The sequence below is a fragment of the Rattus rattus genome, chromosome 14 (assembly GCF_011064425.1).
Source record: "Rattus rattus isolate New Zealand chromosome 14, Rrattus_CSIRO_v1, whole genome shotgun sequence".
NCBI lineage: Eukaryota > Metazoa > Chordata > Mammalia > Rodentia > Muridae > Rattus > Rattus rattus.
In genome coordinates this window covers 5,706,806-5,730,384 of record NC_046167.1, presented here as the reverse complement: position 1 = coordinate 5,730,384, position 23,579 = coordinate 5,706,806, and the positions used below count along the sequence as shown (strand labels likewise).

The following is a 23,579-nucleotide window of genomic DNA, read 5'->3' as shown; positions in this document are numbered from 1 at the left end:
AGAAGCTATCATGCAGTGTGTGCAAACATACACACTCGAGAGGCAATGAAGCACTTCACATTAAAAAGTGTGCAGACGTAAAACCAGGCTCCCCAGGAGAAGACTGGGGAGAAGTAGTGAAGCACACAGGTGTGCTGATCTTGTTATAAGTCGTCAGAAAACACACAAGCAAAGAGAAGCCTCTGCTACTAGTAAGCCCACTCGTGTAAATCAGTGCAGGTAGTACTCTGTGGGGCTGTGCTGGTGAGATCTTGTAACACCCCATCTTCTTCAGCCTTCCTTCTTTACCTCTTAAGAAGACACTAAATTAACCTATTATTTTTCTTTATATAGTCAAGTAAAAAGTTTTGGGCTCTTTAAAACAATATTTTTAGAATGTTTAAAAAGTACTTTAGCAACTGAAAATACAGTGTTTAAAATATCAATAGCCTTGGACTACCTTAATGTGGTTATATAACTATACCATTCCTTACAAAATACCTTAAAACAAGAAAATGAAATTCGTTATCTCAGCAGTGCAATTAGTAGAAAAGCAATTCTCCATGAGCTAAAGATAACTGGCCACTCCACAAACGCGCAGAAATGATGTTCCTAGGTACAATTTGTATAAGATGATCACACTTAAATATACGCATATTTGTAAGTATACATGTAATTTAAAATTTTCAAAGCAAGTCCCATTAAAGGAACTGAGGAAAAGAGATAAAATGTTGACAGTACTTTTTAAATATATATTTGCTTCCAAATTAAAAACATAGATATTTACTATGAACAGTAAGTTCCAGCAATTATAACAGATCCTCATTATTTTGGAAGCTGTGTTTTACTACTGAGCTCATTAAAATGTGTGCACATTGTAAAAAAGACCTAAAGGCATGCTAACCGAATTAAAGAGGAAATTTAAATTTTTGCTATTAGTAACTCTTTTAAGAGGTTTTATACCAATAAGATGTATGTAAAGGAAATTTAGTAAAGGTTATTTATCACGATTTATACAAATATCAGTTTGATAACTGAGACAGGAGTTTCTTTCTGACTTCTAATTAGATGTTGGGAGACAATCTGGCATACATCAAGTGCTCTACTGTGGCCTCCCTGAGTGAAAACATCTAACCTGCTATGGAACAAGACTCTGGTCTCTACGCTGTCTTCTAAGTGTTAGGTATGCCCATTCACACATCCATTCCAAATGAATGGTCAGCAGCAGCCTGCAAAGAAGGCAAACTCTGTCTGCACCACAGGCTTGAGTGCTCATTTCATCAACCTAAACCACCTGTGAAAACACACGAGCAATCTGTACTTGACTGTTAAGGTTGAAATACAACCTCTCTAGTTCTGATCAGTTTGAAAACTGTCTTTTCCACAATTAAAGGGTCAATATAAACACAAAATCTAATACTATTTTCTATGATTAGGTTTCAGTAGCTTCAGTCCCCGAACACTGCAATTCTTTCACACAGCTTTCACTGTGGAGAAGGGAATGGGATTCACATCTGCTTTTTGCTTATTTCATTAATGGGTCATGCCTAGGTCTTCTCCACAGATAACCAAGGACCCATCTAAGTCTGCCTCCTGCATAGTTGGCTTGTTCCTGTTCATCACTCCTCAGACAATGCAAATCTCAGTGAACTCACGTCTGTCACAGATCGACCCAATTCATGGGCAATCTTCTCCCATCGACCTGGGGTCCCTCCTGGGAACTTAACCATACTTCTTGTCAGTTGACTGAGGTCCTCTTCTGTCCATTCAGGTGCCTGCAAGACAGTAGACAAGATTTTAAGAGATTGAAAAGATGTTTACTGTAACATCAACGTGCCTGTGAAACAAATTATTGGCAGAACCCTCTCTGCCATGACCAACAGTCACTAAACATGTATCTAGGCTTAGTCAAAGGTAGGGCAGCATCTTTAATCACAGAATAGAGTCTCAGCGGTATCCATAAGATTTCTGCATGTATTTAAAAAACAGATGTAGTGCATAATGCAAAACTATGTTTTTGAAGATACTTTAAAAAAGGACCAGTTTTATACTAAAATAAAAACATTACCAAAGTCCATAAAAATTCTTGCTACAAAATGTAGTGCTGTTCATATAACTCACATGATATGACCAGTAAGTGGTTTTAAGACGTCTAGATGAAAATCTGAGTAAGAAGCATTGAGAACCAGAACTGTGAGAGATTACATGCTTTGCTCATTCTATGTAACAACAATGACATACAATTTTATAAATATTTAATTTGCCAAATGCTAGCTGGCATTCAGTAAAACTTGGGAACAAGTTAAGATTCGGAACTCTTTCGCCAAGATGTGAGCCATCCAGTCTTTGCAAAGCTTCTGGTGTTGAATAGTGAAAACACCTTAAACCTTACAAAACTGCAAACATATTGCTGAGTAATGGTCAAAGACCATTACCAGTAAGACTGAGGGAAGAAACAAACACACATCACTGTTGAGTATGAAGAAACAAAGGACAACTACATTTTAGCACAGGCTACCCCCACTGGAGGCAGCAGCCTCTGTCATCAAACAGTGGAAGATGAAGGAAGTTCATCTCATTTTCCTTTACTGAGAAACAAAGAGAAAGAGAGAAGGGATGGGGGAGGGTGAGAGAAAGGTAGTGGGAGGAAATCTTAGAAACAAATACCTTTTCTAATCACCATTTCCGGTACAGAACCATCAGCATAGACCAACAGTCAGGTGAGTGACTCCAGGGACTCTCTTCAGCCCCAGCACAGCCTCTCCCCAACACGAATCCTTCCTGTCATTCTCCCATTGTGCTCTAACCGCACTGACGTCCGCCTGCCTCACTGCAAGCCTAACAGCCCTTCCTGACTTTTTACTGTCTCCCCGAATCAATGGTTCAAGCCTGCTCTTTTCACCACGTCCAAATGGCAGCCTCACTCATAATCAGAGTGCACTGCCCTGTTAAGGGCTTTCCGAAAGGCTCTGCCATTTGCATTCATTTGCAAAGCAAACTACTTTTATTCACTTTGTTCTGCTATCAAGAATGCTCCCAGAAGCAGAGGAATTGGCACAAACACAACCTGCCACTTAGGAGTCGTAAATAATAGCCATGGTGAGGAGGACTGATCAGTCGCTCTATTTCATATCCACTAAGGGCTGAAAGCCTCAAGCATGTTCATCAGCACAGCCCTGCACTACATGCACACGCTCACACATGCACACGCTCACACATGAAAAGGGAATCTGCACTGGATCTGGCTGGAATTTCTTTGATATTTAATGATCCGAAATTTAATTCTTTAGTCACTTGAGCCAAAAACTACACCTGTTTTCCTTCCTTTTTGCCTCATTTAACAAAAAAATGTGTTATTTAGATATCATTTAGAGAAACAAATTAGATTTTCAAAGAAATACTACTATTATTGATAAACCCCTAAACTCTAATGCAAAAGAAAATACAAAAAGGGCAAAGCTTGAGGAGAATTTAAATATAAGCTAGAAGTGCAAAGTGAAGCCATGAAGAACAGTATCCTCACGGAGACAGCCTCAGCGTCAATGCACACCAGTGTAGGTTGCTTCGGAGCACAGCAAAGCACTGCTGTGCTCTCAAGAAGAGATGTCTGCATTAGCTTAAATAGACAAGTGTGCAGCACTTCCATTTGTAGTAAGCTGATTTTCCAAATATCCTATCCATATTAACAGTGGACATTAAAAACCAACTGCATTTTAATTTCTCATTAATGAGTCTAAAAACATAGCACTACTGTTTTCCTGGGAAGGCAACGTTTTATCTAGATCAAATGCTTGCATCAAAAACCTGAAAAGGAAAAGTCACTGACTGCCTCAGCAAACTTCCTCTTGGTTTCAGTTATTTCATGGCCATGGTTCTTTCTAATATTGTTAAAAGATGGGTAATAATAAGAACTCATGGGCTGAAATCTGAGCGTGGCCTTTGAGCTCCTCGTTATTCCCTCTCCTACAGCTGCAAGGCCCTTGGGTGAATGTGTAATTCCTCAGTAATAGTGGTGTCTTTAAAGGAACAGAGCCCACTGTGATCCAGCTACTCCAGCAGCCACGAGGGTGGCCGTGCTGTGCATGTATTCTACCTGGTCCACTATAGAGCTGACTGTAGCTGGGAAAGTCAAATGAATGCATAAGCATACGGCTGTGCCACTTAAACCCACGTGTGTCCAGTATTACTGACACACCGGGCCAAAAATTCATCTCTACAGTAAAGTAATGGCAGATACCACATGGTGTGGGGACAGCTGTTGGGATTACACAAGCATCCCAATTTTGCATCAGAAAAGCTCCGCTCTGGGAATAAATCTCCATACTGAATGCAAAATAAAAAGTAACTTTTCAAATTATTCAGTAGTTTGTGTAATGATCCCCAAATAAGAATGAATAGGGACATTTAAATTGTATTAACAAAAAAAAAAATACTCCTTTGGGATGAATTTTTGTATAAAGCCTGCTATGGCGCCTCTGAAAATCTTTACTATCCTTGCATTACAAGGGCTTGGCGTGCCAGGGTGGGCTCACTGCTGCGTTTATTGAACCTAAATGCAGTAGTTTCCCCTTCCAGCTTTGGACCATAAAATGCGAAATATCAAGTATTATCCCATTTATTTGGCTGAGAAATTATGGTTACATTAAAGAAAAATATAATTACTACTTGCTGCATTCTCCTATTTTCGGTGGAAGGTCCTTTTCTATTTAATGGATACTTACAATTGTACATTGAACCATTTTTAGTTGGTTTAGTTCAACTCAGAATCTTAGGGATTTTACTCGAGAAAATGTTTTTTTACTCTGTCCACTGGTTAAAATGTCAGTTGTACAGTTATAACACAGACAGCATCCCTAGAACTCTTTATTTTGTACAGTTTTAGAATGCATGTGGCTTTTAGCTATATAATTTCCTTTCCAACTTAAAAGTGACTGTGACAAACTTCTGTGTAAAACAATGATACGCTAAGAACAACAAAATTAAAAACCAAACCACCTGGAATGTCTTCACTCCGAAGCCCCTCTTTGTGTCTTACAGATAGCCATCTTCTCACCATCCACACGGGCTCATCATGGAGCTGCTCACAGCCTTTCACAACCTCTGCTTCCAAGAGTTGGACACAATATAAAGGCCAGACCAGACCCTGGAAAAACCTCCACTCAGTGATAGGCAAAAGTGTTCCACTACTGAGATAAATCCACCAAGACTATATCTCTGTGTGGCTCCTGCCAAAACCTGAGAAGTTATCTTGGAATGAATTATGCTACTCTGCCCTGGCTATTTCCCTGCTCACTTCTGGGAGGGCTGACTTCTGGGACGCTCTGACTCCTCTTGCAGCTCTGCGGGCATCTTGCTGCTGGATTCTTTCTCAGGCAACTGCTGCTATTCCGATCAGGTCAACAAGCTGGACCACACTCTTGTGGATCTTGAAAGCATTTTCTCATGGCTTTAGCCTTTCAGACTGTTTGCAATCAGCCAACACTATACCTTCCATTGCTAACCCACGGAGTAGGCCAGGCGTCAAAGTGCCTGATGCAACAACACCAGTGTTCCCTGTTGTGTCCACAGACATCTGTGATTGTTGAACACTGGAAAGACTTCCTCAAACATCAACTCAAAAAGTTTTGCCTCTAAGCAGAGGCAGGCAAATCTCTCTGAGTTCAAGGCCAGTCTGGTCTACATAGTGAGTTCCAGGACAGCCCAAGACATACAATATCAAAAACAAAACAAAATAAAACAAAACACAAAATTAACAAAAATTCTCACTACTGCTCTCACTTTTTCCTTTTCTTTATATTTTTGAAAGTAACTGTGCCCGGAAAGAAACCTGTTCCTTTTAGCTTCTTCCATGATGATCAAGGGGTATATGGTAACACATATTTACTTAGAAAGTTCAGGACTCATTCTTGACTGGCATGACCTCCTTCTTTTTCTGATAGCAGCACAGGCCAGCCAGGTTGGTATACCTTTGGGGTGACAGCATAACAAAAGGTATAAGAAAATCAACCTAGTCCTGGTTTAGTCACTTCAAATTTCCTGCAGGAAATCACAATGTCCCAGGTCATGCTCATGGGGTTGAATATATTTCTTACCAATACAGCTGTAAGTGGGGCATCGAGCTAAAGTCTGTAATTGGTATAAAACATGTTCTCTTCTTGTACCTCTTTAGGGTCTGGTATCCAGAGTGCATAAAGAATTATTAAAATGACTGCATTATATTTTGATGGTCTCCTTCTATAACTGTTTCTAAGTATAATCACACCCCCCCTTTGATTTTTTATGTACACATCCTCAATGGTAGCAAATTATAAAGTCAGCAAATAACTGTTAAATAAGTTTTGGGGGATAAAAACAGAAGAATTCATACAAAAATCAGACAGTGACTAGGTAGGAAAATAAGTTCAGGATACACTAAAGGTGAACAGCTCTAAGTAGTGAGGATGATGACTACTCCAGCCTCACCCACAGTGATGGGCACAGAGCTCTTGCTTGTGCAGTCGGAGACCCACCAGAGAAGATGCTCAGTCGCAGGGGACATTTTAATTTATGGATTTATAGCTTTTAAAATTAGATGTCATCTCAGGAGAATAACTACTTTGTCTTCAGGCAGAAAATTTTCTGTATTATCCTACTGGGGGAAAAGCTGAAACCAAAAGAAATTGAAGAGATTTAAAAAATATATCACGGCATATGATTGATAAATGCTATAGGGAAAATTAAAAATCAGTTGTATTTTTATCTACTCTACTTTATAGTGGTGCATGTATTTTTCAAAGGTCATAACTAATATTCAATATAATGGCACTTGATTTTTGGACCACTAGCATCTTTTAAAGCATAAACTTCACATTTTTAGAAATTGTATTTGCTTAAAATAGATTCATTTCAATTAGAACTGTTCTAGTCCTTTGCCCTATTTTCCAGCAAGAAGAAACAGAAACTTACAAAAGTTGAGAAAACCTTAAATTCACTGTGCTATGAAGAACAGTGCTAGGAGAGTTCTTAGGCTCCCCAATTTCAGCTAAATAATCTATCAGCAGATCCTGAGGTTATTAATCGACATGTGAATGTTGAAAAGAAAATCTGCACCAAGACAAATCATTGGATATGACTATCTTTTCAATGTTTATATAAGGTTAAGTAGCGTGACAATTTACCTGACATTATTGTCAGGTTTGCAAATTCTTACATTAAGATAAACTATTTTTATCCTACGAAATAATTTCCCTTTTATTGCACATAGAGCTGAGAGTTGATCTGTGGTAGCATGTGGAAACCGCTAACATTGCTGCAACTTCTGAGAAAAACTACTATTTCTATAGAAAAGCAAGTGAGTTTAGTCTGCTATGTTATGTTCAAAAGCCGGTTAGTAGCAACTTCCAGCTTCTCACAATGCCCCCAATTTGTTTCTTACAAATTAGCCAATGATCCATTCAACATCCTTAGTGTGGGCCTGCTGTATGTTGGATACAATCAAAGAGAGTTTCGTTTGCTTCTACCTGTTGATATGTTTGCTATGCTACATTAAAGTTCTCGAGTGTTAAAGCAGCTGTGGACAGTTAAGAGCCTCAGCTGCTCTCCCAGAGACTCCCATCTGGAGATTACTCCCAACACCCACATGGCAGCTCACAACCATTTGTAACTCTAGTCCCAGAGGATCCAACAGTCTCTTCTGGCCTCTGTAGACACTGTATGCACATTGTACACACACATACATGCAAGCAAACCACCTATATACATAAAATAAATAAATTTTAAAAACACATAAAAGAATAGAAAAGCACTTAATTTTTATTGCTTACCCTGGGAGAAAAACCCTACTGATTGGTATCATTTAAATGTGAGTAGAGAAATATCACAACCCAGAAATTTAATATAGAATAAAAGGGAAATATGACAATTTATCAGCTTTTTCTAGAGACTGTGGAAAACAGAAATTAATGAGTGAGAAATCACAACATGGAATTAGAAAAAACAACTGAGACTGCACTGTTGAAAAATGGAGTTAAGTTGTACTACACAGTATGGATGTCATCAAAGCTGTGTTCTATGATCTGTCTGTGGTTCTGTGCCTATTCTCTGCATCTGTAGCCTGCATCCTAGGGCCAGTTGGGAGATACACACACTGGTCATGAAAATAAAACAGGAAAATATCTACAGTGCAGCATCTGTCACTCCTTTGCAGGGTTGAACATTATTTTATTATACATAGATACACACCATAGTCTGTTTATCCATTAATCTACTGATAAATCGATTTCTCTCTCTTTTTATTCTATTGTCAGGTATGCTACTGATAGTATATGTGTACATGTTTAGACCTGTTTTCATCTCAAACCATATTCCTATAGTATTATAGAATGGATTTTATTACCACATAAAGTAAAAAATTAAAGAATTATAAATACTGAGATTGTCATTATGGGTAATCAACAAAGATTAGCAGAGAGCTTACAGCAACTATTTGGGAGAAATTAACAGCAAATTTCTAAAAGCAAACATCTTCAGCTTATGGAAAGAATTAATTGGATTCTACCACCTATTGTAAAAGAAATGCTAATTCCTGAAGCTCCTACATTCTATACTGACACAATTCAGTTGGGAATGGCAGGCTAGAAGTCAGACATTTAAAAAAAAAAAAAAAAGGCAAAGTAATTCAAAGCCCATATATTTCAGCTCAAAAATCAAGAGTTATATGTAGTTCTTATAGTATTAGTAAATTTTCCTGGATCTCTTAATAGAATGAGTTGTTTGGCATATAGAAACTGCTGACTTTAGTCTTGATAATTCATAATTAACCTTATGCAACTGCAACAGGCAATCAGAAATAGAAACTATCCATTATATTGCCATATTTGGTCTCATATAGTCTTCTTATTAGCACAAGGAAATAAAAAATTGACCAAAAATAGAAAGTGTGTTAGAAGCCTCAAAATGTCATGAAAAATACAATGTTAACAGTAAAGGTTTAAAGAAAAAAATTACTATCATTTTGCAACAATGCAAAAAAATTATAAAAGTGTACTAATTGTTCTTTTTTTCCATTATCTGCTGGAAGCAACCCTAAGGATACCAAAAAAATTAAATCTGTCAGATGAATGCACTTCATTTTGCAGAATTCGAAAAACTAAAGTTTGTACAGCCATACCACAGATACATATTCAGGGTTTCAACTGACAACTGCTTTGAGTACTGAAAAGGCTGATTCTGTAATTACACATTTACTAGAGGCAATAGCTATTATGGGCATCCTGTACAAATAAAGACTGACAAAATTGGGAATAATTTATTTGTTACCATATCACACAATCACATATTTTCCACACAATGGATGGAAACTTTTAACTTTTATACAATGAGTATAACTTTTAACATATTAAAAGATACAATCAAAATATAATTCAAAGCATTATACAGCCAATTATAATTATAAGTGCTATAAGAATCCATACCAAAAAAAAAAAAAAGACTTTTCTTGAATGCGTTTGTAAGAAGACACCTTTATGAAAGGTAGCGACAGACCTAGTGACCTGTAGGGAGAGGTGTAAGGCTATAAATCTGGCTACTAGTGGGGTAGGAGAAAGCATTTCACGAGCTCAGAAACTCAAGGCCAGCAACTAAGGAAGAACCTGTCTCAAGAAGCTAAAGATTAAAGTCAGCCAAGGAGGACAAGCCTTTAACCACAGTTATTTGAAGATACATACTTTTAATCACAGTATTTAGAATTTGTGCAAAACTAGCCTGGGCTACATACACTTGAGACATCCCAGACAAGCTGGGCTGTACAGGAAGGCTCTTATTGCAGGCGTAGATTGTGAAGCACTTACCTAAGATGCCAGTACTGACAGAGTTAAAACAGAGAGGTGGGTGTGGTCCGCACCCACTCCCACAACATCCAGAGGGAGCCTGACTCCAAGGTGCTCTAACATGCCCAGGGTCAGAGGTGAGGAGGCCACAACAGCTGCCCAACACCCGGAGTAAATCAGACACCCAGGATCCAGAGATGCAGAAACAAGGGCACAGGTTCCTTCAGGTCTGAACCAGTGCCCTGAGCAGATCTTGGGTACTGGCCCCACGCCAAGTACCAAAACACAGAGAGGAAGCCAGACTCCCAGGTGCTTTAACATGCCCAAGATCACAGGATCACAGATTCACAGGATCACAGAATCATAGGATCACAGAGACAGCTGAACTGTGACGAGTTCTGACACAACCAGAATCATAGAAGGGACAGGCTGTAGTCAGAGACAGCAAGTGAAAGTAACATTAGAGATAATCACATGGCGATATTTGGATTTAGAATTAGATCTCATGATGATGATAGAGGAATTTAGGAAGGACTTAAATAACTCCCTTAAAGAAATACAGGAGAACACAGGTAAACAGGTAGAAGCCCTTAAAGAAGAAACAAAAATTCCTTAAAGAATTATAGGAAAACACAACCAAACAGGTGAAGGAATTGAACAAAACCATCCAGGATCTAAAAATGAAAATAGAAACAATAAAAAGTAATGAAGGGAGACAACTTTGAACACAGAAAACCCAGGAAAGGGATCAGGAATCATAGACTCAAGCATCACAACAGAATAAAAGAGATTGAAGAGAGAATCCCAGGAGCAGAAGATACCATAGAAAACATCAACACAACTGTCAAAGAAAATGCAAAATGCAAAATGCAAAAAGCTCCTAACTGAAACCATCCAGGAAATCGAGGACACAATGAGAAGACCAAACCTAAGGATAATAGATACAGAAGAGATAGAAGATTCTGAACTTAAAGGGGCAGTAAATATCCTCAACAAAATTACAGAAAAAAACCTTCTTTAACCTAAAAAAAGAGATGCCCATAAACATACAAGAAGCCTACAGAACTCCAAATAGATTGGACCAGAAAAGAAATTCCTTCCGTCACATAACAGTCAAAACACCAAATGCACAAAACAAAGAAAGAATATTAAAAGCAGTAAGGGAAACATATAAAGGCAGACCTATCAGAATCACACCAGACTTCTCACCAGAGACTATGAAAGCCAGAAGATCCTGGCAGATATAATACAGACCCTCAGAGAACAGAAATGCCAGCCCAGGCTATTATACCCAGCAAAACTCTCAATTAACATAGATGGAGAAACCAAGATATTCCATGACAAATACAAGTTTACATAATATCTTCACACAAATCCAGCCCTACAAAGGATAATAGATGGAAAACTTCAACACAAGAAGGGAAACTAACACGTAGAAAAAGCAAATAGGTAAAGTTCTTTCAACAAGGCCAAAAGAAGAGAGTCACACAAACATAATTCTACCTCTAACAACAAAAATAACAGAAAGCAAAAATCACTTTTCCTTAATATTTCTTAATATTAATGGACTCAAATCCCCAATAAAAAGACATAGACTAACTGACTGGATAAAGAAACAGGACACAACATTTTCCTGCATACAGGAAATGCACCTCAGTGATAAAGACAAAGACTACCTCAGAGTAAAAGGCTGGAAAAAATTTCCTGGCAAATGGTACCAAGAAACAAGCTGAAATACCATTCTAATATCAAATAAAATTGACTTTCAACCAAAAGGTATCAAAATGAATAAAGAAGGACACTTGATACTCATCAAAAGGAAAATCTACCAAGATGAACTCTCAATTCTGAACATCTATGCTGCAAATGCAAGGGCACTCACATTCATAAAAGAAACTTTACTAAAGCTCAAAGCAAACAGATATTAAAAACAAGGACTTCATGAAGTTCTTAGGCAAATGGATGGAAGTAGAAAATATCATCCTGAGTGAGGTAACCCAATCACAGAAAAACACATATGGTATGTACTCACTGATAAGTGGATATCAGTCCAAGATACAATTTACAGACCACATGAAGCTCAAGAAGAAGAAAGACCAAAGTGTGAATGCCTCAGTACTTCTTAGAAGGGGGAACAAAATACTCACAAGAGGAAGTACAGAGACAAAGTGTGGAACAGAGACTGAAGGGAAAGCCATCTAGAGACTGCCACACATGGGGATCCATCCCACATGCAGTCACCAAACCCAGACACTATTAGGGGATGCCAAGAGGTGCATGCTGACAGGAGCCTAATATAGCTGTCTCCTGAGAGGCTCTGCCAGAGCATGACAAATACAGAGGCAGATGCTTGCAGCCAACCATTGGAATGAGAATGGGATCCCCAGTGGAGAAGCTAGAGAAAGGACTGAGGTAGCTGAGAGGGTTTGCAACCCCATAGGAAGAAAACAATATCAACTAAGCAGACAGTCCAGAGCTCCTGGGGACTAAACCACCAACCAAAAAGTACACTTCGAGAGACCCATGGCTCCAGCTGCATATGCAGAAGCGGATGGGCTTTGTAGAGCATCAGTGGGAGGGGAGGCCCTTAGTCTTGTGAAGGCTAGATGCCCAGTTGGGTGAGTGGGTGAGCGAGTCCTCTCATGGAAGCAGGGGCTGAGAGGATGTGATATGGGATTTCTTCAGGGGAAACCAGGAAAGGGGATAACATTTGAAATAGAAATAAAAGGAAAACATTTTTAAAAAAGGAAAAAATATTTTAAAATGTCTTACAGCTATATAGAAATGGTAATCATCCAATATTATGAGTACACTACAAGAAAATTACTTTCAAGGTAATTTTATTATATGAATTTCATACCAATTTTAGAAAAATGCTAAAATAAATCCACTTACCCAACAACCAACCAAATTAAAAAAATCTACACTGAGACATCAAAAAGACAAATTGCACACACTATCAAGTACTGGTAAAGCAGATCAATGTGAATTGTCACAAGCTGGATGAAGAAATTGGTGACAATTACTTGAGAGCAACGGTCAGTGCATAGGAGAGCCAAGTCAGCACAGCCTGGCCTGTGTAGAACAAGTACCAACTGCGTGCTACTTACTACTCCACAGAGCACCATGCTGGAGTCCTCCAGCACAACAGGAGAAGGCACGGTGCTCTCCTCACAAGGAGACACAGATGAGAGACTCTCACACCATGTGTTTCACTTCTGGAGGGTGGGCGGGGTGGTAGTTTTAGAGTCCTACAGATCCCTTAAGCATTTACTAGTTAGCTATGGTTTTAGGCAAATATGAATTTTATTTTCCCATCGATTATGGATTGTTTTTCTTGTGTCCTCTTAACAATATATTTGGATTGTAGAAGCTGGGCAGGGTACGGAGTATAGACAACCATTTTGAGTCCCAGCCCCAACTTTAGGCAAGTTTGGATTTTCTTTTGGCATTATGAAATTTTTGTTCTTTACATTTAACCCTATAATTTTTTCTACTGTTGCCAATTATCTGGTCAACATCTCATTTTTTATCTAAAATTCTGAAGATCTGAACTACATTAAAGAACAGAGCAAACACCCGCTCATCTCCTTACCCTGGTATGGAGAAGCAGGCCTGGCCTGCTGTCTCGTCTTACACACGCTGTGCCGAGGGGGTGCTAGCTCAATGCACCTCCTTCCCAGACTCACACGTTTTAGCATAAACACATCCAGGTCATGACAACTGATTTTCACAGCTTCTTGATATTAGGGCCTTCCACCTGTAGTTTTACTTCACGTACAGATTAATGATTGAGAACTAAACTGATCTTGTCTGTGAGATAAGTCAGTAAGTTAGCATTCACATGAATACATGGGTCTCCTGAACCTTTTATTTGAATATTCACTGGTCACTATCTCCAGGCCTAGAGTGGTGCTCAGTGGTTAGGAACACTGTCTGCTCCTCCACAGGCTTTGGGTTTGAGTCAAAGAATCCACATGGAGGCTCACAACTATCTGCAGCTTCAGTTTTAGGGGTTCTGGTGCCTTCTTCTGTCCTCTGTAGACACCAGGAACACATAGTGCATGAACATGCAGGTAAACAAGAAAGAAAGGAAGGAAGGAAGGAGGAGGGAAGGAAGGGAGGAAGGGAAGGAAGGAAGGAAGGAGGAGGAGGGAGGAAGGAAGGAAGGAAGGAAGGGGAGGGAGGAAGGAAGGAGGAAGGAGGAAGGAAGGAAGGAGGAAGGAAGGAAGGAGGGAGGGAGGAAGGAGGGAGGAAGGAGGAAGGAAGGAGGAAGGAAGGAAGGAGGGAGGGGAGGGAGGAAGGAAGAAGGGAGGAGGGAGGAAGGGAAGGAGGAAGGAGGGAGGAAGGGAGGAGGAAGGAAGGAAGGAAGGAAGGAAGGAAGGAAGGGAGGAGGAAGGAGGAAGGAAGGAAGGAAGGAAGGAAGGAGGGAGGAGGAAGGAAGGAGGAAGGAGGAAGGAAGGAAGGAGGAAGGAAGGGGAGGGAGGAGAAGGAGGAGGAAGGAGGAAGGAAGGAGGAAGGAAGGAAGGAGGGAGGAAGGAAGGAGGGAGGAAGGAGGAGGGAAGGAAGGAGGGAGGGAGGAGGAAGGAGGAAGGAAGGAGGAAGGGAGGAGGAAGGAAGGAGGAAGGAAGGAAGGAAGGGAGGAAGGAAGGTAGGGAAGGAGAGAGAGGAAGGGAGGAAGGAAGGAAGGAAGGAAGGAAGGAAGGGAGGAAGGAGGGAAGGGAAGGAGAGAGAGGAAGGGAGGAAGGGAGGAAGGAAGGGAGGAAGGAAGGAGGAAGGGGGAGGGGGAGGGAGGGAGGGAGGGAGGAAGGGAGGAAGGGAGGGGGAGGGGGGAGAGGAGGGGAGGGGGGGGGGGGGGGGAGGGGGGGGGGGGGGGGGGGGGGGGGGGGGGGGGGGGGGGGGGGGGGGGGGGGGGGGGGGGGGGGGGGGGGGGGGGGGGGGGGGGGAGGGGGGGGGGAGGGGGGGGGGGGGAGGGAGGAGGGAGGAAGGGAGGGAGGGAGGAGGGAAGGAAGGGGGGGGGGGAGGGAGGGAAGGGAGGGAGGGAGGGAGGAGGGAGGGAGGGAGGAAGGGAGGAAGGGAGGGAGGAAGGGAGGAAGGAAGGAAGGAAGGAAGGAAGGGAGGAAGGAAGGGAGGAAGGAAGGAAGGGAGGAAGGGAGGAAGGGAGGAGGGAGGGGAGGAGGGAGGGGGGAAGGAAGGAGGGAGGGAGGGAAGGAGGAAGGAAGGGAGGAAGGGAGGGAGGGAGGGAGGGAGGGAGGGAGGAAGGGAGGGAGGGAGGGAGGGAGGAAGGGAGGAAGGGAGGGAGGAAGGGAGGGAGGGAGGGAGGGAGGGAGGAGGAGGAAGGAAGGAAGGAAGGAAGGAAGGAGGGAGGAAGGAGGAGGAGGAGGAAGGAAGGAAGGAAGGAGGGAGGGAGGGAGGGAGGGAGGGAGGGAGGAAGGAAGGAAGGAAGGAAGGAAGGAAGGAAGGAAGGAAGGCAAAAAAGCAGAAGAAAGGAAAGGATGACGGAGGAAGGAAGGGAGGAGGGAGGAAGGAAGGAAGGAAGGAGGAGGAGGAAGGGAGGAGGAAGGAAGGAGGAAGGAAGGAAGGAAGGAAGGAAGGGAGGGAGGGAGGAAGGAAGGAAGGAAGGAGGAAGGAAGGAGGAGGAAGGAGGGAGGGAAGGAAGGGAGGGGAGGAAGGAGGGAGGGAGGGAGGAAGGGAGGGAGGAAGGAAGGGAGGAAGGGAGGAAGGGAGGAAGGAAGGAAGGAGGAGGAAGGAAGGAAGGAAGGAAGGAAGGGGAAGGGGAAGGAAGGAAGGAAGGAAGGAGGGAGGAGGGAGGAAGGAAGGAAGGAGGGAGGGAGGAAGGAAGGAAGGAAGGAGGGAGGGGAAGGAAGGAGGGAGGGAGGAAGGAAGGAGGAAGGGAGGAAGGAAGGAAGGAGGGAGGGGAGGAGGAAGGAAGGAGAAGGAAGGAAGGAAGGAAGGAGGAAGGAAGGAAGGAGGAAGGAGGAGGAAGGAAGGAGGAAGGAAGGAGGAAGGAAGGAAGGAGGAAGGAAGGAAGGAGGAAGGAAGGGAAGGAGGAAGGAAGGAAGGAAGGAGGAAGGAAGGAAGGAAGGAAGGAGGAAGGAAGGAAGGAGGGAGGTAGAAAGGGAAGGAGGAAGGAAAGGAAGGAGGAAGGAAGGGAGGAAGGGGGGGAGGAAGGAAGGAGGAAGGAAGGAGGAGGGAGGGAGGAAGGAGGAGGAAGGAAGGAAGGAGGAAGGAAGGAGGAAGGAAGGAAGGAAGGAGGAGGAAGGAGGAGGAAGGAAGGAGGAAGGAGGGAGGAAGGAAGGAAGGAAGGAAGGAAGGAAGGAAGGAGGAAGGAAGGGGAGGAGGAAGGAGGGAGGAAGGAAGGAGGAAGGAAGGAGGAAGGGAGGGAGGAAGGAAGGAAGGAAGGGAGGAAGGAAGGAAGGAAGGAAGGAAGGAAGGAAGGAAGGAAGGAAGGAAGGAAGGAAAGAAGGAAGGAAGGAAGGAAGGAAGGGAAGGAGGGAGGAGGAAGGAAGGAAGGAAGGAAGGAGGAGGAAGGAAGGAGGAGGAAGGAAGGAAGGGAGGAGGAGGAAGGAAGGAAGGGAGGGAGGAAGGGAGGAAGGGAGGAAGGAAGGGAGGAAGTTAGTTGAAATGAGAATATTCTAACCGTATTGTTTCAGATTCACCCAGATTCCTGAGAAGGCTGTTGTGTTGTTGCCACCTGACTCTAACTCCAAGTCAGGACAAGTCAGCTTATTCCACAAGATAAGTCAGCTTATTCACTAGTCGAGAACTTGAAATGGTGACAGGAAGATTTTCTCATGAAAGATAAGACTGTACGGTGAGTATTAAGAGACCGGATGAAGCAAATCACTGGAGTCAATCTAGTTCAATAATTGAATTCAATTTACCTTATAGAGAGCTCAGTGGATATAAAGACCTCAGGCATTGGTTTGTTTATGGTGACAGAGGAGTGTAAGTGAGTAGGACATAACAATCTAAGAATTATACCCCAGCCTTAAAAAGTGCATTCTCATTTCTCATGATTAAGAACAGATGTCCCGGAAATATAAAACATAAACTAAAGCTTATACCCCAGAATGCAGAAAAGTATTTTACATCATACAAGGGAGGAACAAATGCAAATGGGAAGAACACAGGTTTACTGAGTGAGTGGTCCACAGGACGGGGCCAGCACTGTCCATAGCGAGTAGGAAGAACTCTGCCTCCTCACAGGCCGATCTTTCCCTTTTCATTTATAAATACAGTATGATTGGTTTTCTGAGTTTCCCATTTGCTAAAATAAAACATAATTTACTCAGTACCTGTTCTGTTTAACATTATAATCCCCAAGTGTTCATTTGGAGATACAGAGGACAACTAAGAAAATGGCATTCACTTAGTTAATAACATAATGCCTGTCTAGGACAGTGGTTTTCAACCTATGGGTCTCAATCCCTTGGGGCTGCATATTAGATATTTCCATTAAAATTCATAACAGCAGCAAAATTACAGTTATGAAATACCAACAAAATAATCTTATGGTTGGGGGGCATCACAACATGAGGGCCCTTATTAAAGGGATTAGGGATTAGGAAGGTTGAGAACCACTGTTTAGCACAAGCAGCATCTTAGCTGTTATGAAGTACGGTGTGTCCTCAGGTTTCCACGCCCACGGATGCAGTGAGACTGAAGGTGGCAGAGAGCAGGTAGTAAGGTGGTAGTTATCAACTATAGGACATGCAGGCCTCAAAACACTCACCTTAGAGACTTAATTATCAATATTACTGTGGCATTCTTAGAATTAAGTGTAAACTACTTCCATTACAGAAAGCTTCTAAGAAAAAATTCAGTTTATAGAATATAAACTATAACTTAGAGTCAATAATCGGCACAAGAGAAATGATTTAAAGATAATCTTTGTATTGTGTGGGACAGTTTTTGCATGAGATTATAAAACTGAAGGTGACATTAGAGAGTAGTAGACAGTGGAACAGATAGTGATAAAATTTATAATTCCATTAATCTTTGGAAAATTAAATCACAGTGTATGTCTGATCCACCTTTAGTACACATTTCACTATTTTCATAGTATTCGTCCATTACAATATACACGAATGCTCTCTGGCAAGCTGGGACATAAGTATTGTATCCATATAAACGTATACTTTGTTCTATGCTTCTGTTTTATCCTAGTCTGTAAAACTCACGCAAGACTATAGCTATTATCTTTTTACTCAAAGAAACAACTACTATACAACTACACAACTATATAACTATAAAGTACTAGAATGAGATGAGTTAGTTAATTTAGTGAAGTATGAAAATCTGCTGAATTCTACATTCTTCTGCTTAAGATCAATGTGTCACAGTTCAGAAGAATCCCGTCTTTAGTTGTAAAACATCACTTAGAATTCATTTGTATGTGAAGAAAGAAGCATGAGCAAAGAAATTCTGAATATAAATTCAGTAACTGAGACAAAGCAAGGCAAAGTTTTTAGAACTGGAAGGGGTAAGGTCTGTGAACTCTTGGGCCTTACTCCATCTGGCCAGCAACAGTGTGAGCAGAGCTGAAGCCTGTGGTTCTCTGCCGTCAGAGAAGAGAACCGGGTGTCTCTGCACACAGAGAAAAGGGTGAGGCCCGGAGACTAAGGACGGACTAATGATAGGCTCTGGGCAAAGAAGAGCGTGAATGAAGACTGTGTTGGGAAACACCGAGAGGACAGACGCATTTGATACTGCTATTATATAAGTTACACCTCAGACAAAGCTGTGAGGGCACAGGGGCTAAATCTCCACAGGAAGTGACTGTAAAGACTGAAAGTAGAATTTTAGTGAAGCAAGAACGCAAAGTGCGTAATAATAAACATTGAAAACTTTCTGTTGTTGTTTTATTTTTTGAGACAGGGTTTCTCCATATCTTGCTCTATAGACCATCTCTAGGCTCAGCCGCAGAGTGCTGGGACTAAAGGTGTGCCACCACCACCAGACTACACTCCAGTCCTCACAGAACTGGTCTCCCCGTCCTGAGAGTTCGAAGAACGCCAGAGTGTATTTTAATAGTGTTGTGCAATTACTGTGGTGAATAGCCTTGAAACTATTCTATAATAAAGTTTCCCCCTTTTCTATATGCTTTACTTACACAGGGATCTTTAAAACCCAAATCCAAAAAATACATCATTTTTATAATAGGGAAAATTCAAATTTTTATCTTTTGGCAAAAGAAAGGCAATTTGGAACTGATATTGGCACAAATTACTCTGAAGAGGAAAAAAGCGTTTTATGACATGTTTTATGACATGATAAAAACAATTTTCCTAAAGGATAAACTAATAAGTGATAAGAAGTAAGATGACACTGTCAAGGATCAATACAGAGAGTGACAACAATGATAAATGACCTGTCTGTCACTGGACAGTTCAGCTTGTACCAGGTAATGTACATTAAAAAGCCTTAAGCAAAACAAAACAACAAAAAATTCTAAGATCTACACAAAAACATCCCGTTAACACTCTAGTGTTCTCAGGGTCTATCTTAGTGCGTGTGTGCGTGTGTGTCTGCATGCATACAGGCATATGTATATATATATGTGCATGAGTGGAACCCACAGGTCACTCACGGGTCCCATTCCCCAGTACCCATCTACTATGTTTTGAGAGAGGAGACCTGCACCTGACCCCCTGGACTCAAGAGTGTGCTGTCATACCTGGGTCCTGGGAATCAGCCTTAGGGCCTCATGCTTTCATGACAAGTGCTCACTAACTTGGTTGTTTTTTTAAGCCTGGAAAAATGATACTGAGTTTAACAGGCTTAAAATTACAGTCCTAGTCAAATTTTACCTTTTAATCCAATAACAGAAAGGTAAAAAAGATGTCAACTATAGTACAAAGATAACAAAAGAAAACAATAGACAGACTGGTATGAATAACAACAGGAAATAACACCAGGAAAATAATTTATATAGTCACTTAAAGTAAATAATTTTGTATATGGTTACAGAGACTAGAAAATGGCTGAATTAGAATTAAGGTGGATATTTTTATATTTCCCTGAACTTTATACAAATTTGTTTCAATTGAGGTAAAGAAACCAATTTTTCTCCAAGAGTGGTAGTGTGCTGGAGCCTAAATATATCAACTATTTTCAGACACATTTTGATTCAGTTAAATATATCCCAAGTTAAACATAAAACTATATAAACTTAACACTAATTAAGTTATACCAAAAGAATGCATAAGTGTCAAACATCTCATCTGCAAAATACTTGAGACCAATGCTTAGAGTTAGAGGGCCGCACTTTGGATCACTGTCACAGACGTCTCACGGGTCGAGCAATCCTTAACCCAAGACTCAGCATGATGCTCAAAGCAGTTCAGACTTCAGTGTTTCAGATCCAGTCAGGATGCACTCCTGTCTGACCACAGGTCACTATCTGAATGCTATGGACGTTTCTAGCTACTCTGTCTGCAGTGACTATGCACCTCCTCAGCCCTTTACTGTGCTGACAGTGGAGACAACCAACCACAGAAACCCAGCACTGCTACAAAGCAAGGATCCTTCCTTCCAAGGAGACATCTGAAAACACACACGCTGGTACACAGCACCTCTACTCTAACACGTTGATAGAGAAAGTTAGTTTAAATGTGTAACTGTAAGATTATTGAAAAGCTTCTTCCTGGAAAAAAATTAATAATAACCTACAGAAAAAACTTACTAATAGAGCTAACAATATAGTAATAAATGATGGCACAGTAATATGATACTAGTTTAAAAATTACACCCACTCTGGAACACTCCATAATACAAACAAATGGTCACTCCCATTTCATAAAGAAGACTCATCTGTCTTCACCCGACTGATAGGATTTGAGTATAATATTGGCTTAACGTCATCCTGAATAGAGGCAGGCAAGATGAGAGCCCTGCAAGAGCTTGTCGTAACCACTGAGCTCAGGACCTCACACACTCTCATTTCTAGCACCTGAAAACAAGTTGGGATTCTTCCAAAGCCCTACCCTGTTGTAGATGGGTGAGAGTAAATACTCAGGCATGTTTCCAAGAACTGCAGCGTTCAGTGTCACAGCAGGTGAGGACGTTAGGACGCCAGCCTCGTGTGTTTCACAATCAGTGAGATGACTTCTTTCTGAGGTATAGCAAAAGGCCATTGGGAACAATGTTGGTGAAGAGAAGAAGAAAGGAAGGGAAGGACTGAGTATGTTAGAGAACATGAACATGTATGTGTGCATGCTCAGAGGAACACCCTTTGGGAAGGACATACCCACATGTATATACTTGAAACTGCCTTACACTTTAGGATTGCAGAATATAGTAACTTGGAAGAGGTTTTAATTTTAGACATTTACAGTTACATCATTTGTGTTCTGAAAATAGTGTCATGTCTTGTATCACATATGAAGCAAGGTAGAAACTATCAAATGAACAGAAAAAAATAGACACATTAGAGGTAAATGAGAGGGTTCTGAAAGGTGACTTTTATGCGATAAAAACCACTACTAGTTGGGATACTTTCTGCTTAAGAATATATCCAAGTAACTTTCAAACCAAAGAGGCCTATACATTTGGAAAGCAAATAAAACAATTGTATTCATTTAAATGACTGAAAAAGCATTTACTTCTAAAGACCTTTTCCCCCTTTTCCTAGAGTGAGAAAGTCAATCCAACAGCAAAGAAAAACACGCAGGAATAGCTAGAAGACACTGGTTCCTCAAGATGAAAGGCTGTCCTTTGTGCACTGTGCTTTCTTGAAGGTCTTCCACCACAATGCAACAAGGGGACGCCCGACGGCAATGAGGATGCGGGATAGTGATTTTACTTAGAGCGAGGTGACGAGAACAGGGATGAAACTCAGGTCTCCAGCATAAAACACTACAGAACATTACCACTAGGTCACCAGGGAAAGATGAGAAGGAAACGTATGATTTTAAAGGAATTTAGTATAATACTTATGATGGAAATATTGTTGTGACTTTCTTTCCATTGACAGTAAAACCTTACTTTAATCAATCAGCAATTTGAATAATTATTTCCACAAAGTTTTGATATCCTCTAACTGGATTAAAGCACTACCTACATCATTTCAGAAAGTAAATAAAAAGAAAATTATCAGCTTTAAAAAAAATATATCAGGGGGTTGGGGATTTAGCTCAGTGGTATAGCGCTTGCCTAGGAAGCGCAAGACCCTGGGTTTGGTCCCTAGCTCCGAAAAAAAGAACCAAAAATATATATATCAGGCAAGGAAGTGGTGCCCACAACTTTAACTGTAGCCTCGGGAGGCAGAAGCAGGAGGATCTTTGTGAGTTTGGCCAGCCTGATCCACAGAGTGAGTTTCAGAACACACAGGGCTGCACAGAGAAATTCTCTCTCAGAAAAAAAAATATGTATATGTGTTCATATACTAGATCATGAGGACCCTAAAACTTTATGAAATATTAATCCACTGAGAGATTTACATTCTGGATGGGCTGTTGGTCTGGAAAGCCTAGCTGGAGGAAGCGTGTCCCTGGAGAGGAGAGTGCCGCTGAGGACACGCCTTATACTTCTCGCCTGCACTTTCATATTTGCTTCTTCACTGGCATAAGTCAACAGCCTTCTCTGTCACACCTTCCTCCATGATGCTTCCTGTGTGCTGTGAGCCTCACAGCAAGCTGGCTCAGTGGGTGAGAGCATGGCTACTCTGGCAGAGGTTTGGTTCTTAGCACCTACATAGCATTTACAACTGTATATGGCTCCAGCTCCAGGAGATCTCCGACCCTTTTCTGATCACTGCAGGCACGGTGTATATGTGGTACACATACATGCATGCAGGGAAAATACTCATATATATATATGTAATATATAGGGGAAATACCATATATATAACAGTTCACAAACAAAAAAGGAAATTACGTCTTAACTTGAATGAAAGCAAAACCACTGTTAAATGTTTAGATTAGGTAGCCAATACATAATGCAAATAATAAGTATACAATGTAAAGTAAGTCAATGTAAAGTAATAATAAGTATACAATGTAAAGTAAGTAATAATAAGTATACAATGTAAAGTAAGTCAATGTAAAGTAAGTAATAATAAGTATACAATGTAAAGTAAGTAATAATAAGTATACAATGTAAAGTAAGTAATAATAAGTATATAATGTAAAGTAAGTAAAAGCAGTGCTCACAGGAGATTCATAGTATTAATACCTAGAACAGATACAAATTCTTTTTTTTAAAAAAAGATTTATTTAGAGGGCATCAGACTCATTACAGATGGTTGTGAGCCACCATGTGGTTGCTGGGATTTGAACTCAGGACCTCTGGAAGAGCAGTCAGTGCTCTTAACCTCTGAGCCACCTCTCCAGTCCCAGATACAAATTCTTTTTTTTTTTTTTTTTTTCTGAGCCGGGGACCAAACCCAGGGCCTTGCCCAAAATGGAAGTAAAAAAAAATAGGGGTAAAAAAAAAAAAAAAAAAAGAAAAAAAGAAAAAAAAAATAAAAAAAAAAAAAAAAAAAAAAAAGGAAAAATAAAGTCTTTAACAATAAAAAGACCAAATGGCCACAGAAGATAGTTGAAGAAACTCTTCAAATGAAGAAAAAACAAATGCATCCGTGGGTCAGAGCACAATATAAACAGTACTAAAATAATACTTTAGATTAGATTTAGAGAGGAAGAAAACCATGCACTATGAAATCAACAAAATGACAGAGATCGATCCGTAGATTTCAATAACAAGTCTCAACATTAAAGGTCTGAATTCTCAAGACAAAAGACGCAGACTAGTAGACTGGATTAAAGAGCACAAGCCACCATCCACCTGTTG

At 40.9% G+C, this 23,579-nt stretch overlaps 1 protein-coding gene across 1 annotated transcript in view; it reads right to left on the bottom strand.

Annotated features, from left to right (window-relative positions):
- Dnajc1 (DnaJ heat shock protein family (Hsp40) member C1) overlaps nucleotides 1–23,579 on the bottom strand; it is a 159,781-nt gene that overhangs the window by 22,268 nt on the left and 113,934 nt on the right. Inside the window, exon 9 of the mRNA XM_032885262.1 lies at nucleotides 1,635–1,754. Coding sequence (XP_032741153.1) covers nucleotides 1,635–1,754 — 120 coding nt within the window. The remainder of the gene's footprint in view (nucleotides 1–1,634; nucleotides 1,755–23,579) is intronic.